This window comes from Melanotaenia boesemani, chromosome 2 (assembly GCF_017639745.1).
Source record: "Melanotaenia boesemani isolate fMelBoe1 chromosome 2, fMelBoe1.pri, whole genome shotgun sequence".
NCBI lineage: Eukaryota > Metazoa > Chordata > Actinopteri > Atheriniformes > Melanotaeniidae > Melanotaenia > Melanotaenia boesemani.
In genome coordinates this window covers 1,352,599-1,368,424 of record NC_055683.1, presented here as the reverse complement: position 1 = coordinate 1,368,424, position 15,826 = coordinate 1,352,599, and the positions used below count along the sequence as shown (strand labels likewise).

At 48.0% G+C, this 15,826-nt stretch overlaps 1 protein-coding gene across 2 annotated transcripts in view; it reads left to right on the top strand.

Annotated features, from left to right (window-relative positions):
• The window catches only part of zgc:86896 (uncharacterized protein LOC415190 homolog), a 34,663-nt gene that overhangs the window by 15,058 nt on the left and 3,779 nt on the right, over positions 1-15,826 (top strand). For both annotated transcript variants that reach the window (XM_042001465.1, XM_042001459.1), the window contains exons 6-8: positions 1,254-1,460; positions 3,409-3,484; positions 4,627-4,817. In XM_042001465.1, coding sequence (XP_041857399.1) covers positions 1,254-1,460; positions 3,409-3,484; positions 4,627-4,817 — 474 coding nt within the window. The remainder of the gene's footprint in view (positions 1-1,253; positions 1,461-3,408; positions 3,485-4,626; positions 4,818-15,826) is intronic.

Sequence of the window (15,826 nt, the reverse complement as noted above, 5' to 3'; positions counted from 1 at the left end):
CAAGTCCACATGTTACCAGACTGAAGACTGTTCCTCGTCAGAGGAGGGGAGGCACAGCATCAACATCCAACTTGTGGGCGACGTTGACCTCACCATCAAACTGCCGGGGTCTGTTCATGATGCTCGTAACCTGAGAGAGGATGCCTTGTACAGAGAGCTCCAAACCAACCGACCGGATGGCATTGTGTCAGGAGATCCACTCCTACCACTGCTGATGACTGCCTTTCTGCTGCAGCCACACCAGCCCAGGCGCTTCAGTGTTGCTAAAAGCAGAACAAGATGTGGAGTCCAGCTTTTAAATGGAGTTATGGAGAGAGTTGCATGCCTTAACTACCTGCAGGTGGAACCACCAGGAGCATGTAACATCATACATGCATGTATTGTCCTGCATAACATGGCTACCAGGTGGACTGTCCCTCTCTGTGACCATGTTGATGAGCCTGAGCCCCGTGTGGAGGCCCAACCTTGGGCAGGGATGTGAGAAATGTCCTTTTTCCACAGTCGACCAACCCAGGTCACCCTTCCCACTGAGGAGGGAAGAAGTGTAGTTTGAGCCCCAGCAGCCATTTTGTGCTTTGGACCAGGACATGATGGCCATCCACTACATTCCAGATCCCCAACCCTGCTCCTCAAGGCCCACTTTCTTGCTGGTTTTAGATGTTTCCCTGCTGCAGCACACCTGATTCAGATTACATGGATCTCTGACAAGCTCTGCACAGGTCTGCTATTGAGCCATTAATTTGAGTCAGGTGTGTTAAAGAAGGGACAGTCTGCAGGACAGTAGGCCTGGAGGACCAAAGCTGGGGATCCCTGCACCTCTGATCGGGTTACAACTGGTGTCTTTGAGGTGTAAATCTTCTGTATGGGTGTTAGGAGAGGACGGACAGCCATGAATTTCCCATCATGAATGACAATATCATTCATAATGTGAAAGGAATACAGTAGAATACTGCAGAATGAAGTGAAATGAGAACTGATCCAGTCATCTTCTTCACAATAAACCCCAGTAAAAGCATGTTTTTGTAAAAGTTTTTAAAACTGATTATCACAGCTTCTTGGCATTTCTGCAGGATGTATTTATATGTAGCTTAGCTTTCTTTTGTCACTACTTTCTGGAAATGGATGTAAAAGGTTCCTGAAGGCCAGACTGCAGCAGGAAAGCTTGCTCCGTGATGATTGTTTAATCTGTGGAAACATGAAGCTTGAGAACAAATCAAACCTGACTAACTCTGGCAGATCTGTCCTCTTCTCAGGGTTTTTTCTGCCTATATCAAGGACATCGAGGACAAGCCTGGACCCACGGCATGGGGAGCCAAGATGCCATTTGGGGAGGTGCTTCTGGACTATAAGGACTGTGGTGGGTGGGTGCATAGCGTCTCCTTCTCCCCCACTGGAGACCAGCTGGCCTTTGTGGCCCACAACAGCAGCATCGCTGTGGTTGATGCTGCACAGCGGAAGGAGTGAGTACTGCAGAGAAAGCCATCACTCCCCCACCTTGATCTTCATTGTCTCCTCACATCATCACCTCTCCCTGTACACCATTAGCTGTATATAGTTCCCATCAATGCCCCAAATCCCTGTTTTCCTAATCAGACAGCAACATGTTTCTTAAACTCCACCAGTCTCCTTTCCACACTTTAAACCTGTGGCATTAACAGATTTCTCTGTCTTGCTGGATGAATGAACCCCTCCTTCTGTCCCACTGACATCCTCCCAGCTGTGTTATTTAAGTGTTTTTGAGTTTATTGGTCCATGTGTGATTGGTGTATGTACTTCTCTTTTGACTGGGGATGTACTTCTCTTTTGACTGGGGATGTACTTCTTTATTGACTGGGGATGTACTTCTCTTTTGACTGGGGTAGTTCCTGCTTTCTTTAACACACTGTTGTTGAACCAGTTCTTAAAAAGCCCAGCTTGGACCCATCCCCACCTAAAAACTACAGGCCCATATCTAAACTCCCATTGACGTCAAAACTTTAAGAAAAAGTGGCTGCAGAACAACTAACAGTTTTTCTAAAACATCTTGACCTGGGTGAAAGATTTCAGGCAGGTTTTCGTAAAAATCCCTCCAGAGAAACGGCGTCAGTGACATTTAGGGGCAGTTAGGGGCGGCATGGCTCAGTGGGTAGAGTGGTCGTCCTGCAACCCGAGGGTTGCCGGTTCGAGCCAGGCCCGGAGAGCTTATGTCGAGGTGTCCCTGAGCAAGACACCCTGATGGGTCATGGTTGAGCGCCTTGCATGATAGCTTCCGCCATCAGTGTGTGAGTGGGTGAATGTGACGTACATGTAAAGCGCTTTGGATAAAAGCTCTATATAAGTACAGGCCATTTACATCATGGTGTCAGCTGACTCTGGAGCATGCTCCTTCTGGGTTTTATTGGATTTGTCTTCGGCGTTCTAATAAACAGACTCCATGATCTGGTTGGGATGTCTGGTTCAGTTTTAAAATGGTTTTCATCTTACGTGTCAATAGAACTTTTAGTGTTCATGTGAACCAGATTATGTCAGATAAGCTGAACTGGTGTGTGGGGTACCACAGGGTTCAGTTTTAGGGCCCATCCCGGTCCTCTTGTATATGCTCCCGCTTGGCTTTATAATTAGACAATTCACCGATGTAAACTACCTCCAGCTGAATTCTGTTCGATTATTGCACCTGACAATAAAATATTTCAGATTAAACATAATACTAGAGCTTTAGGCCATTTGTCCGGCCACGCCTCAGGAATTTAGGGGACATCTTTGATTCTTGTCCCTGGAACATTCTGGACATCTAGTCAGAAACTGCTTCTTCCAACTGAAACACAGAAAAGCTGAGAACCTTTGAGTCAAAGACTGAACCTGAGACGGTGGTCCGTGCTTTTATTTCTTCCTGTTTAGACTGCTGTAACAGCCTTGTTTAAATAAGAAAGAGCTGAACCGTCTTTAGGCTGTACAGCGTTTAACCAAGATCCCCCCGGTTTTAGCATCTCTCCACTGGTTACTGTCCATTCAAGAATTCATTTTAAAAGACTTACTCCTTCCTTAAGTAAGTCAGTAAGTAAGTCCTTACTTTTAGAGCTCTATGTGGTCTACATCTTGGACCTTATTCATTCACACATACCAGGCCGAGCTCTGTGGTCTTCAGATCAGAGGTTCCCGGTAGTTCCGCATCCAGAGGCCGTCGGTCCTTCCAGGCAGTGGAACGTTGCTTCTCTCTGTGACATGTCTAGATTCTGTCAATTCTTTTAAAAAGCAGTTGAAAACATTTTTATTCAAACAGGTTTTTTAGTTAAACGAGGGTTTATGTATCATGTCTTATCTTATTCTTGTATCTTTATTCATTTTATTTTTTATTCTTATTGTGAAACACTTTGTGGTTTTCATCTGTGAAAGGTGCTGTTTAATAAAATTTCCTTCCTGTCTGCTCAGGGTAACCCAGCTCACCACCGACCGCCTGCCGCTGCTGAGCGTCCTCTTTGTCAGTCCGACTGAAATCGTTGCTGCGGTAACCATTTCTTCCTCTGCTTTTTTTTTTATAAAGTCCATCATTTAAAGTTGCAATTATCCAAAACATCAATTAAAACAACAAAGGTTGGTTTACTTCATGTAGTTCCCAGGAAAGCAGAGAAATAAGATTACAAGCCAGAAGTGATGTTTCAGACAAGCCAGAAGCTCAAATTGCTTCTAAAGAATCACCCAACAGATTTAATGCTTTCTACTGCCCCCCAGTGGCTGGAAAATGTACTACGACAGCTTTTAGGAGGAGAAGCGTTCGGTTCTCTGGAAATAAATATTTGTACAGCTCAGAAGGAAACTTATTTCATCACTTTAAATACTTACTCTGTGGGTTTTATTCTGCATCCTCTAAACTTATATTCAGTTATTTTAAAATCTTTTAACATTTTTTTATTGAGCAACAGTATCAGAGTCTGGCTATTTATTTATTTAGATATTTTTTCTTTCTTTCTTTTTTTTAATTAACTGTTATTAATTTAATTTATATTTATGTGTATTTAATTTGTTCCAATTAATACAATTAAATGCTGCAAGTGAAGTGTATTAGCCACGTCCTCCAGCTACGTCCTAGATGTAGAGACAGCTGTGGTTTCCCACATCAAGATCATTTTCTTCGCTGCAGTAAAACAATACGAGAGAAAACACTTCTGCTTTTCATTTATTTATTTTTATGTGTCTCAGCGATGACATGGGTGAGAAAAGAGGGTCACAGACTAAATCCTTCACATATGAATGTAATCTCTTACTCCTTGGTACTGTATAATTTACTCCATATTAAAAAGCCTCCGTCCAAATTTTAGGGAGCAGAGGTGGAAGTTTAGCAATGGGGCTGCAAGAGATATCATCAGCCTCGTAGCATAATTGCCTAAGACATATTTTAAAGTTTTATGGGCAATGATTCAGTCAATCAGCAATATTAGAAGAGCACAGGTAGACCAATACAGTCTCACAATTTGCCAAAATACGATTTAAGCAATTATGCTATGAGGCTAAGGATGTGGTTCTGAGGTTGAAGTGAACCCAAATCACCTGTTGTCCCAGGTTTAGGCACATGTTCTTTGCTAATCTTTTCACCTTTTTAAACTTTCCAAATCTAAATACCACATTTATTTATGTATGTGTCCATGTCAGGGTCACGACTGTTGCCCCTACCAGTTTACATATAACGGTCCTGGGGCGCTGCAGTTTGTGAAGAAGCTGGACATCCCCAAGAATACCTCCAAGGGCGGCATGTCAGCCATGCAGCACTTCCGCAACCTGGACAAAAAGGCCACAGAAGAGGAGGACAACGAGCTGGACATGCTTCATCAGAACAGCATCACGTAAGGGATGATGTGGTTCTCCTCTGGCTGTGTTACGGCCCATTTCTGCTCCCTTACGTACGTAAATACGTCTGTTTCAAGCGTTGTCATACGTCACCATCCACATACTTCAATGCGTCTTTTACGTTGCCGTGGTTGTTAAGTCAGTTCTTCCACTAGGGGGCAGGGCTGAGTTCAGCGTTCACTCCCACGATCCAACGTCAGTTTCAGATCCCGTTTGGTGGCGCTAATGAAGTTGTTTCCAACCTCCCAAAACGCCCTAAACACTCACAGCTTTTCTTCAAAAGCTCGCAATATTTCTACAGTTGTCCTCATTTTCATTCTTCTTCTGCTTTATTTCCTTCCTGAGCCTCTTCTTCTTCTCTGGTTTGTTTCTTTCGCTGGTCGCAGGTCAGCTGTTCTGCTCAGCACTGCCCCTGTGGTTTCTGCTGGTATTGCTCCGTTTTCTGCATCAAGCGACGGATGGCTACACTCCCTGAAAACAGACTAAATTATCTGCGTAAATGACACAGAAGATGGACGAAATGTCGTCTGCGTGTCCGTCTTCAGGAGTGTGTCCTCTGCCTGTCTGCTGTCCTCTTCAAAGCGTGGAAAAAGGGTCAAGGAGGGAGGTATCTGCAGGGGGAGGTGGTGGCATTGTTTGTAGTCTGTAATGTTCTGGATACCTTGCCATTCATTTCCTTGAAGTTGGCCTCTATCTGCTCTTTGTACTTTGCTCTAGCAGCCTTGATGCCTTTGTTCTGGCCCACCCTAGCCTTCCCGTAGGCCTCCCCATCTCCTGACCTCAGTGCTGAATCCCTGGTCTGGAGCAGTGCTCTGCCAGTGGTGTTGAACCAGGGTTTCTAGTTGGGGAATATTTTTCCCTGTTTCCTTGTTGTCCACACAGAAACTGATGTATGACAGCACAGAGGATGGACGGAGCTGGATGTCTGGATATTCAAAGAGCTCTCATGTGTGGGAGTGTGGCCTCCTCATTGGTGAGGAAAATGCTAGGAACCGCTGGTTTATGAGGAGATGTGGTTAGCCTAGCACTGATGCTGGCTTTTAGTTGACGAATATGTCTTCTCATGGCAATAAATGCTCTTAGAGCATTAATAAATGCATCAGTTGTCATGTCATCTATGACCTCAGTGTGTGGGTCTTGAACAGAGAAAAGTAAATAAGAGGCCATAACTTTTCAGATATTTCCTTCCTTCCTTAACATGGACGGGACCAAAGCAGTCCATGCCAGTGTGAGTAAAGGGTGCGGTTGTTTCCATTCTGTTTTAAGGTAAGTCACTCGTCTTTTGTTCTTCGGTACATCTTCTGTACTTTCTGCTTTAACACATTTGAAAATGTGTGAAGAAACCGTAGTGCTACATCCCAGGATCCACCATCCATTCATTCACAGTTCATTCATCATCATTCCTTGTCCTTGGTCATGTCTTCTTTCATGAACATGTTTGATAAGTAAACCTGATATGTGACTGTACTTTGGTTGTATTGCCGCATGCTTCACACCTGGAATCTTTTGGCATCATTGTTTATATAACCAAGCACAACTTTTGAACTTTTGAATGAACTCTAGATCTTGAAGTTCCAGCTCTTTTTGGAGCATTTCACTGGTTCGAACTGCAACCACAGCAGCAGTGGGTTTGAGTCTTGATGTTGCCATGACACTGATGATGGCAAACTCTTGATCTTTCCATTACCAGAGAGCAATGAACTTCACCTGATTCATTAATCACTCACAGATAAGAATGTTCCACATATCCGGAGATACTTGTGTCTGCAAAATGGTGAAGCTCATATCTTAAGACGTTGCCAAACCCAAAGGGTAAGAAACATCTTCTGATTTGCATTTCTGCCAATTTGGGCAAGTCCTTGATCCAGGACTCCCATTGTGGCCTTAAGTTTTTCGGAAGTTACTCATCTCAACCCACCCTCTCCTTGTACATTTATTGGAGTATTTGTTTTCCCAAAAGGCCAAAAGGTGAGATGAACTCTGAACTTAAATGAGTCTGGTGTAATGCACCACTCTTCTCCGAGAGCTCTCTATTTATGTGGTAAACTCAAGGACATGTCTCGATCTTTGGCAGTCATACGTTCTGCTTCTGGGATGGTCGCCAGCACCTTTTCACTGCTTGAAACAAACTTGTGAAGTCTTAACTTGTCAGTGAGACTCTTTGACAAGTTGGATGTCTTCTTCTTTGGTATTCACACTTGCTAAACTATCATCTACTTACAAGCAGCAGCAGAATTCACAACAAAGATAACATGGCATGATGCCTTCAGGGTCCTGCTGTAGTTTCGCTACTACTGACAGCTGTTCAGAGATCTGGACTCAGCAGCATTCCTGTGTTCCATTCTGGACATGATCCCATCCCACTTTAAACCAGTTCTTACCTCAGCAGAAACTGGTCTCCTGCTGATAGTTAACAGCTCGCTGCCATCAGGCTCTAAAGATGGCTGCCATTAAGCCCCTCCCCTAGACGCCTCTATAATGAACACCTATAGACTGTCTCTGACCTCCTTTATATCCAGATTGCTGAGAAAGTTGGATTTCACCAGCTTCATGACTTTTAAAACCAGTTTTTACCTCAGTAGAACATCGCTGCTATCAGGCTCTAAAGATGACTGTCACAGTTACAATACAGAAATATACAGAATTCTCTAAACTTCTAGTCAGCTCAAAACCCACAACCTGTCCTCTTGATCCTGTTCCCTCTGACATCCTGCAGAGCATTTTACCTACAGTCAAATCTGCAGTAACTCATATTATCAACTCCTCTCTTAAATCCGGTGTCTTTCCTTCTGCCTTCAAGCAAGCTCGGGTTACCCCACTGCTGAAGAAACCCACACTCAACCCAGCCCAGGTTGAAAACTACCGGCCGGTCTCACTGCTTCCATTCATGTCTAAATTACTAGAGCGTGCCGTCTTCAGTCAGGTCTCACAGTTCCTCCAAGACAACAACCTGTTAGATCCATATCAATCTGGATATAGGCAAGGTCACTCTACTGAAACTGCTCTCCTGTCAGTTACTGATTCCCTACGGCTTGCCAGATCCACTGGTCAATCCTCAGTCCTTATACTGCTGGACCTGTCGGCTGCCTTTGACACTGTCAACCATCATATACTGTTCTCCAAACTCTTAGAGCTTGGCATCTCAGGATCTGTCCTCTCGTGGTTTACATCCTACCTCACAGGGAGATCATTCAAAGTATCTTGGCGAGGGGGCGTGTCCAGATCACATGGGCTGACAACAGGGGTGCCTCAGGGCTCGGTGCTCGGCCCTCTTCTCTTTTCCCTATACACCTCCTCACTCGGTGCAGTCATTAGCTCTCATGGTTTCTCCTACCACTGCTATGCAGATGACACTCAGCTTTTCCTTTCTTTCCCACCTGATGACACAACCGTCTCAATGCGAATATCAGCATGCCTTGCTGATATCTCTGCATGGATGAAGGACCGCCACCTTCAGCTAAATCTGTCCAAGACTGAGCTTATTGTCTTCCCAGCCAGTCCTTCTTTACCACCACAGATAAGTGTGCAGCTAGACTCAATCACACTAGTCCCTACATCTTCTACCAGGAATCTTGGTGTCATGGTAGACAACCAGCTGACCTTTAAGGATCATGTTGCCTCGGTTTCCCGGTCTTGCCGATTTGCTCTCTACAACATCAGAAGGATCAGACCCTACCTGACTGAACACACGACCCAGCTCCTGGTCCAGGCTCTGGTCATTTCACGCATTGACTACTGCAACTCCTTACTGGCTGGCCTGCCTGCATGCTCAGTTAAACCTCTGCAGATGATTCAGAACGCAGCAGCACGTCTGGTCTTCAACCAGCCCAAAAGAGCTCATGTCACTCCACTGCTAATTGCTCTTCTCACTGGCTTCCAGTTGCAGCACGCATCAAATTCAAAGCTCTGCTTCTGGCCTTCAAAACAATAACCCAAACGGCTCCGGGCTACCTTCACTCCTTAATCCAGAGCTACACTCCCTCTCGAAACTTACGCTCTACCAGCGAAAGACGCCTAGTGCTCCCACCACAACGTGGCGCAAAATCAGTAGCTAGACTCTTCTCCTCTGTTGTTCCCCGGTGGTGGAACGATCTACCAAACTCCGTCCGATCTGCAGAGTCCGTATCCACTTTTAAGACCAAGCTAAAGACTCAGTTGTTTAAGGAGCATTTCCACATTTAGCTTAACTAAATGAGTCAGAAAGATTTGTCCAGCTTTTTGGCTCAACCAAGTACTGAAGAAGCTGTGTGCACTTATGCCCAAGATGATATTGTGTGTGTCATGGCTCACGCTCACTTCCATTCCCTGCTTCCTGCTGACCATATTTGGATCACCAATCACTGCTATCAGGACAGCGCAGCTGGAGGACATCAAGGCATCATTATCATCTCCATATAAACCTCACCCGGACCTCCAGTCATCGCTGGATTATACTACTCATCGTGGTAACCAGTCGTACACGTTATCAGATTCTGTTGTGTCTTCCTGTGACTAACCTGTTGACGTCTCTCTTCCAAAGAACCAGTCCGTGCCTCGCCTGCATCTTGGAAAACCCTGTCTGCCCGCTCCAGCCCGTCCGTTCAGTGAACCCTGCCAACCTCATCTGCACCTTTCAATAAACTGTTCTTTGTCATTCTCCAAAAGCTTACTCCTTGGATCCATACACCACATCCATGACAGAATAATCCAGCCAAACCATGGATCCCTCGGAGCAAGCCGCCAGAAAGACCGAACCCGGAAGCGATCTTCATCACGCCGTATCCGCACAAGGAAATCTACTGGGTCAACACTCTCAGGTACTCCGATCTCTGGGAGAAGGACAACTCGTCCTACAAAAACAATTAGACGATCTCTCCCGATCATTATCTGCCCTGTTTAATCAGCCATCTCAGCTCTTAGCCTCCACAGCCTCTCAACCCGTCCCGGCGCCGACTCCTCCCACGCCAGCACGTGAAGTCCACATCCCGGATCCTAAACCTTTCTCGGGCGAGTTGGGGAAGTGTAGGGGATTCCTACTCCAGTGCTCACTCGTCTTTGATCAAAAACCACAGACGTACGCATCAGATCGATCGAAGGTATCGTATATCATTGGCCTACTAACTTCCAGGGCACTAACATGGGCGGAGGCATTCCTGGAGACCACGCCCCTCCACACTCTCTCTCATCAGGTCTTCACCACCGAATTATTAAAGGTTTTCGACGGCCCAGTTCGGGGCCGTGAGGCGGCCAAACGCCTGATGTCTCTACGGCAGGGAGATCGGAGCGTGGCAGAACTGTCAGTGGAGTTCAGGACGCTGGCTGCTGACGCTGGATGGAACTCTGCAGCCTTAATGGATCATTTTTTGCAATGTCTCACAGATACCATGAAGGACGAGCTGGCCACTCTGGATCTACCGACAACTCTGGACGAGTTGATAAATCTAGCCATACGTTTGGATAATCGCCTCCGGGAGAGGTTCCGCGAACGACGGACCCCATACCAAGGCCCGTTCCTAGGGCGGGGTTCATTCACACCGCCCGAACCAACCCCGACCTTCCCCTCTTCAGCCGCCGAACCCATGCAGGTGGGTAGCACACATCTGACCCCGATGGAAAGGCAGAAAAGGCTACAAGCAGGTGCGTGCTTGTACTGTGGGGAAGTAGGACACTTCAGAATCTCCTGTCCCATCCGGCCAAAAGACCAGGCCCATCAGTACAGGTCGGGATTCTGATGGGCCGAACCCAAACCAAGACCCTGATTCCGGCCACAATAACCCTTTCCGGTCAGTCTCACTCCGTGCAGGCCCTCATCGACTCGGGTGCAGAGGATAGCTTTCTGGACGCACGTTTGGCAGAAGAAGCCCGGATTCCCCAGGTGCTGCTGCCGCAGCCCATAACTGCCAAAGCCCTGGATGGTCGCACCCTCGCCCAGGTAACTCACACCACCGTTCCCGTGAAATTGAAGCTCTCTGGAAACCACACAGAATTAATTGAGTTCAAGCTTATTTCAGCACCCCACTCCCCGCTGGTGCTCGGTCACCCTTGGCTGTCTCTCCATAATCCCCAAATTAATTGGACCTCCGGCTCCATCATGGGATGGAGTGAAGAATGTCACCGGGCCTGTCTTAGATCAGCCGTTCCCCCAGCAGACACAGACTCTAGCAGTACGGCAGTTCCAGATCTCACTTCAGTCCCGGCCGCTTACCACGACCTTGCCGAGGTTTTCAGCAAACAAAAAGCGTCGTCTCTGCCTCCCCACAGACCATACGATTGCGCCATAGAGCTCCTGCCCGGCTCCTCTCTGCCCAACAGTAGGCTGTACAACATCTCCGGGCCGGAACGAGACACTATGGAGAAGTACATCCAGGAGTCCCTGGATGCGGGGATAATTCGACACTCATCCTCACCGCTAGCTGCTGGTTTCTTTTTTGTCACTAAAAAGGATAAGACCCTCCGTCCCTGCATCGACTACCGACCCCTGAATAAGATCACCGTCCGCAATACTTACCCTCTCCCCCTGATCGACTCCGCGTTTGAGGCTCTTCTTGGCTCCACCATCTTTACCAAGCTTGACCTCCGGAACGCCTACTACCTGGTCCGTGTTAAGGAGGGCGACGAGTGGAAAACCGCCTTCAAGACCCCGCTGGGCCATTTCGAGTATCTTGTCATGCCTTTTGGTTTAACCAACGCTCCAGGGGTTTTCCAAGCCCTTATAAACGACGTACTCAGAGACTTTCTCAACCGGTTCGTTTTCGTTTACCTGGACGACATTCTTATATATTCCAAGACCCAGTCAGAGCATGAGAAACACGTCCGCCTAGTGCTCCAAAGACTCCTCGAGAATAAACTTTATGTGAAGGCGGAAAAGTGCGAGTTCCACACAGACACAGTCAGCTTCCTGGGTTACGTATTCACGAGCGGGCAGATGCAGACAGACCAGGCGAAGGTTCGAGCAGTGTTGGACTGGCCCACACCGGACTCCGTTAAATCTCTGCAGCGCTTTCTGGGATTTGCCAACTTCTATCGCCGTTTCATTAAGAACTTTAGCCTGGTGGCAGCCCCTCTCACTGGTTTGACCTCTCCAAAAAAGCCGTTTTGCTGGTCGGACCCCGCCGATACCGCTTTCAGGGAGTTGAAGGCGCGGTTTGCCTCAGCTCCGATTCTCACGCAGCCTGACCCATCCCGGCAGTTTGTGGTCGAGGTGGACGCATCGGATACTGGGGTAGGGGCGGTTCTGTCACAGCGATCGGATCTAACTGGCGAATTACATCCGTGCGCCTTCTTCTCCCGGCGCCTCACCCCTGCGGAACGCAATTACGATGTTGGGGACCGTGAGCTGCTGGCCGTAAAATTAGCGTTGGATGAATGGCGCCACTGGCTGGAGGGGGCAGCTCAGCCATTCATAGTTTGGACCGATCACCGCAATCTTGAATACATTCAGTCGGCCAAACGGCTGAATGCACGTCAGGCCAGGTGGGCATTGTTTTTTGGACGTTTTAATTTCTCTTTGACCTACAGGCCAGGTACTAAGAATGTAAAGCCAGACGCTCTGTCACGCCAGTTCGGCTCCGGAGGCCCGTCCCCGGATCCTGAACCAATCATACCTGCATCCTGTGTAATAGCCGCCGTCACCTGGGAAGTTGAACAGAACGTCCGGGAAGCCCAGCGAGCGCATCCGGACCCAGGTACCGGTCCACCTAACAAACTTTTTGTGCCCGACAATGTCCGTTCCCAGGTCCTGCAGTGGGGTCACTCATCCCGTGTGGCGTGCCATTCTGGCCGGGCCCGCACAGCAACCCTCATCAGGCGGAGGTTCTGGTGGCCGACCCTAGAAAAGGACGTCCGGGAGTTCGTGGGGGCTTGTCCAGTCTGTGCCCGGGGAAAAACATCCTACCAAGCTCCCGCAGGACTCCTTCGACCACTCCCCATTCCTGGGCGGCCCTGGTCCCATATCGCTCTGGATTTTGTTACTGGACTCCCTCCGTCCCAAGGTAACACAACCATTCTCACCATCATAGACCGGTTTTCCAAAGCGGCTCACTTTGTGGCATTGCCCAAGCTGCCCTCAGCTTTAGAAACCGCTGGCATCGTGTCCAACCATGTATTCCGTCTCCATGGCATTCCTCTGGACATTGTTTCCGACCGAGGTCCCCAGTTCGTGTCCCGGGTCTGGAAGGCGTTCTGCTCTGAGCTGGGGGCGACAGTCAGTCTGAGCTCTGGATTTCATCCGCAGACAAACGGTCAGGCCGAACGCCTGAACCAGGAGTTGGAGTCCGCCCTGCGCTGCGTGGCTGCTGACAACCCCTCCGCCTGGAGCAGTCACCTTTGCTGGGTGGAGTATGCTCACAATTCCCATGTCTCCTCGGCCACAGGTCTCTCCCCCTTCGAAGCTTCTCTGGGGTACCAACCTCCGCTCTTCCCGGACCAGGAGGCGGACCTTGCTGTTCCCTCCGTGCAGCGTCATCTGGGGCGCTGTCGCCGGCTGTGGCGCGCTGCCAGGACGGCCCTTGGGCGGACCGAGGACAGGAACCGCCGTGGTGCGGATCGGCGCAGGGTTCCCGCGCCTGCGTATCGGGTTGGTCAGCAGGTCTGGCTGTCCTCTCGTAACATCCCCCTGCGGACTGAGTCCCGTAAACTGTCCCCCAGGTACCTCGGGCCCTTTGAGATCTTGGAGGTGCGGAGCCCTGCTGTCATGAAGCTGCGCCTGCCCCGGTCCATGCGTATCCATCCTGTCTTCCACGTCTCCCAGCTCAAGCCTGTTTCCTCCAGTCCTTTGGTCCCCCCTTCCAGACCCCCTCCGCCCGCCCGGGTCATTGACGGTGACCCGGCCTTTTCTGTCCGTCGTCTCCTGGATGTCCGCCGCCGGGGCCGGGGTCTGCAGTACCTGGTGGATTGGGAGGGGTATGGCCCGGAGGAGCGGTCCTGGGTCCCTCGCTCCTACCTTCTGGACGCTGACCTCGTCCGGGATCTTCATCGTCATCGGGCTGCTGGGTCGCCCGGGGGCTCCCCTTGAGGGGGGGGCTCTGTCATGGCTCACGCTCACTTCCATTCCCTGCTTCCTGCTGACCATATTTGGATCACCAATCACTGCTATCAGGACAGCGCAGCTGGAGGACATCAAGGCATCATTATCATCTCCATATAAACCTCACCCGGACCTCCAGTCATCGCTGGATTATACTACTCATCGTGGTAACCAGTCGTACACGTTATCAGATTCTGTTGTGTCTTCCTGTGACTAACCTGTTGACGTCTCTCTTCCAAAGAACCAGTCCGTGCCTCGCCTGCATCTTGGAAAACCCTGTCTGCCCGCTCCAGCCCGTCCGTTCAGTGAACCCTGCCAACCTCATCTGCACCTTTCAATAAACTGTTCTTTGTCATTCTCCAAAAGCTTACTCCTTGGATCCATACACCACATCCATGACAGTGTGATGAAATCATGCACTTATGCCCAAGTTGATATTATGTGATGAAATCATGCACTTATGACCTAGTTGATATTGTGTGATGAAATCGTGATCCTGTATTAAAAAAGAAAAAAAAGAAAAAAAAAACAATTATATGCACTGCACTAGCACTACATGACAGCACCTGGGTCCAACTGGACTCAAAAGCGGTCTGACTATCACTTAATTATGACGTCCCATCTTGTTTGAATTCATGCTTGTGTTGTTCTTCCTCTCAAATGTAAGTCGCTTTGGATAAAAGCGTCTGCTAAATGACTGTAGAATAGTAGAATAGAATAGAATAGAATAGAATACACGGAAATACACAGAAATACTGTGTGAAGTTGGCCTCTGTCCATGTCGACTGACCAGGTTTACAAGCGCATTCACAGAAAAACAAGACTGCTGCCATCGTCTGTTCTATCCAGCTGCCGTCTTCTTACCGCCTGTTTTATTTATCTGGCTTTTATTTCTTATACAATATGAAGTATCTGATTGGATGGCACTTTTAAATCTTGCACTTGTTACAATGATAATAAAGATATTCTATTCTATTCTATTCTATTCTATTCTCTCTCGTCTGTCTGCGCTGTAGTGCCACCAGTAAGGCCTGGTACACACATTGGATTTTTTTAATCTTTTAATATTTTTTATTTGGTCGAGACCTCACACGTGTGTGGTGGCGCCGATAATCTAATCACAGAACAGCGCACACACAACAATGCTGTCTAACAAGTGATGTACAATCTAGTCCTCCAAGCCGGACATCTCATGTGACCAAATGTCATCTAACAAAAGCATAGAAGAAGAACCATAGCAACAACCGGCAAAAAAGCAAAGAAGAAGAAACATAGTAACAACCAGAAAACAACACCCAGCATGGAAGAGGATAAACAGGACGAGGGAATGATGGAGGTCTTGGGACTATTGTTAACAGAAAAAGTGGAGACAGCGTGAACACGGGCTTTATTTACTTCCTGGTTCCCCAGCCAGCTCGCTCTCTGATTGGCTACATTCCGTACCACGTCACCAACCACGCAGTCACAATGTACGAGTAGTCTGCTTTTCCCACACATGAAGATATCAGGTTGTAAATATTGATCATGTTTAATATTTCTGATTCTCGGAGCAGATTATCGGGACAAATCATAACCTCAGACCACATGATGATTGGACAGAAAAATCTTATAATAGTCAGGATAATCTTGCGTTTGCCGTCCTTGGTCGGGAAGAGGCAAAATCGGGACAAAAACAGCCCGATTACCTTTATGTGTGTACCAGGTTTAAAAATAAAAGCACCTCATCAGGTTTTATAGGGTGGCTCCGCGTCCACATGGGACAGGTTCTGGGTCCGGATCCGGACCATGGTCGGCTGTGTTAGTGACCTCTGGTGTAGAGTATCTAGAATTTACTGATTGCTTTCTTACAGTGTTTGCTGTGGGAAGGTTGAGTCTGTAACCAGGATAGATTTAGATTGGCTGCCCAAAGTGCATCATGGAGAAGGCAGTGTATACACACACACATTTTTGTTATATCTAAACTGTGTTGCTTGCTAGCTGTCACTTTCCACATGTATGATG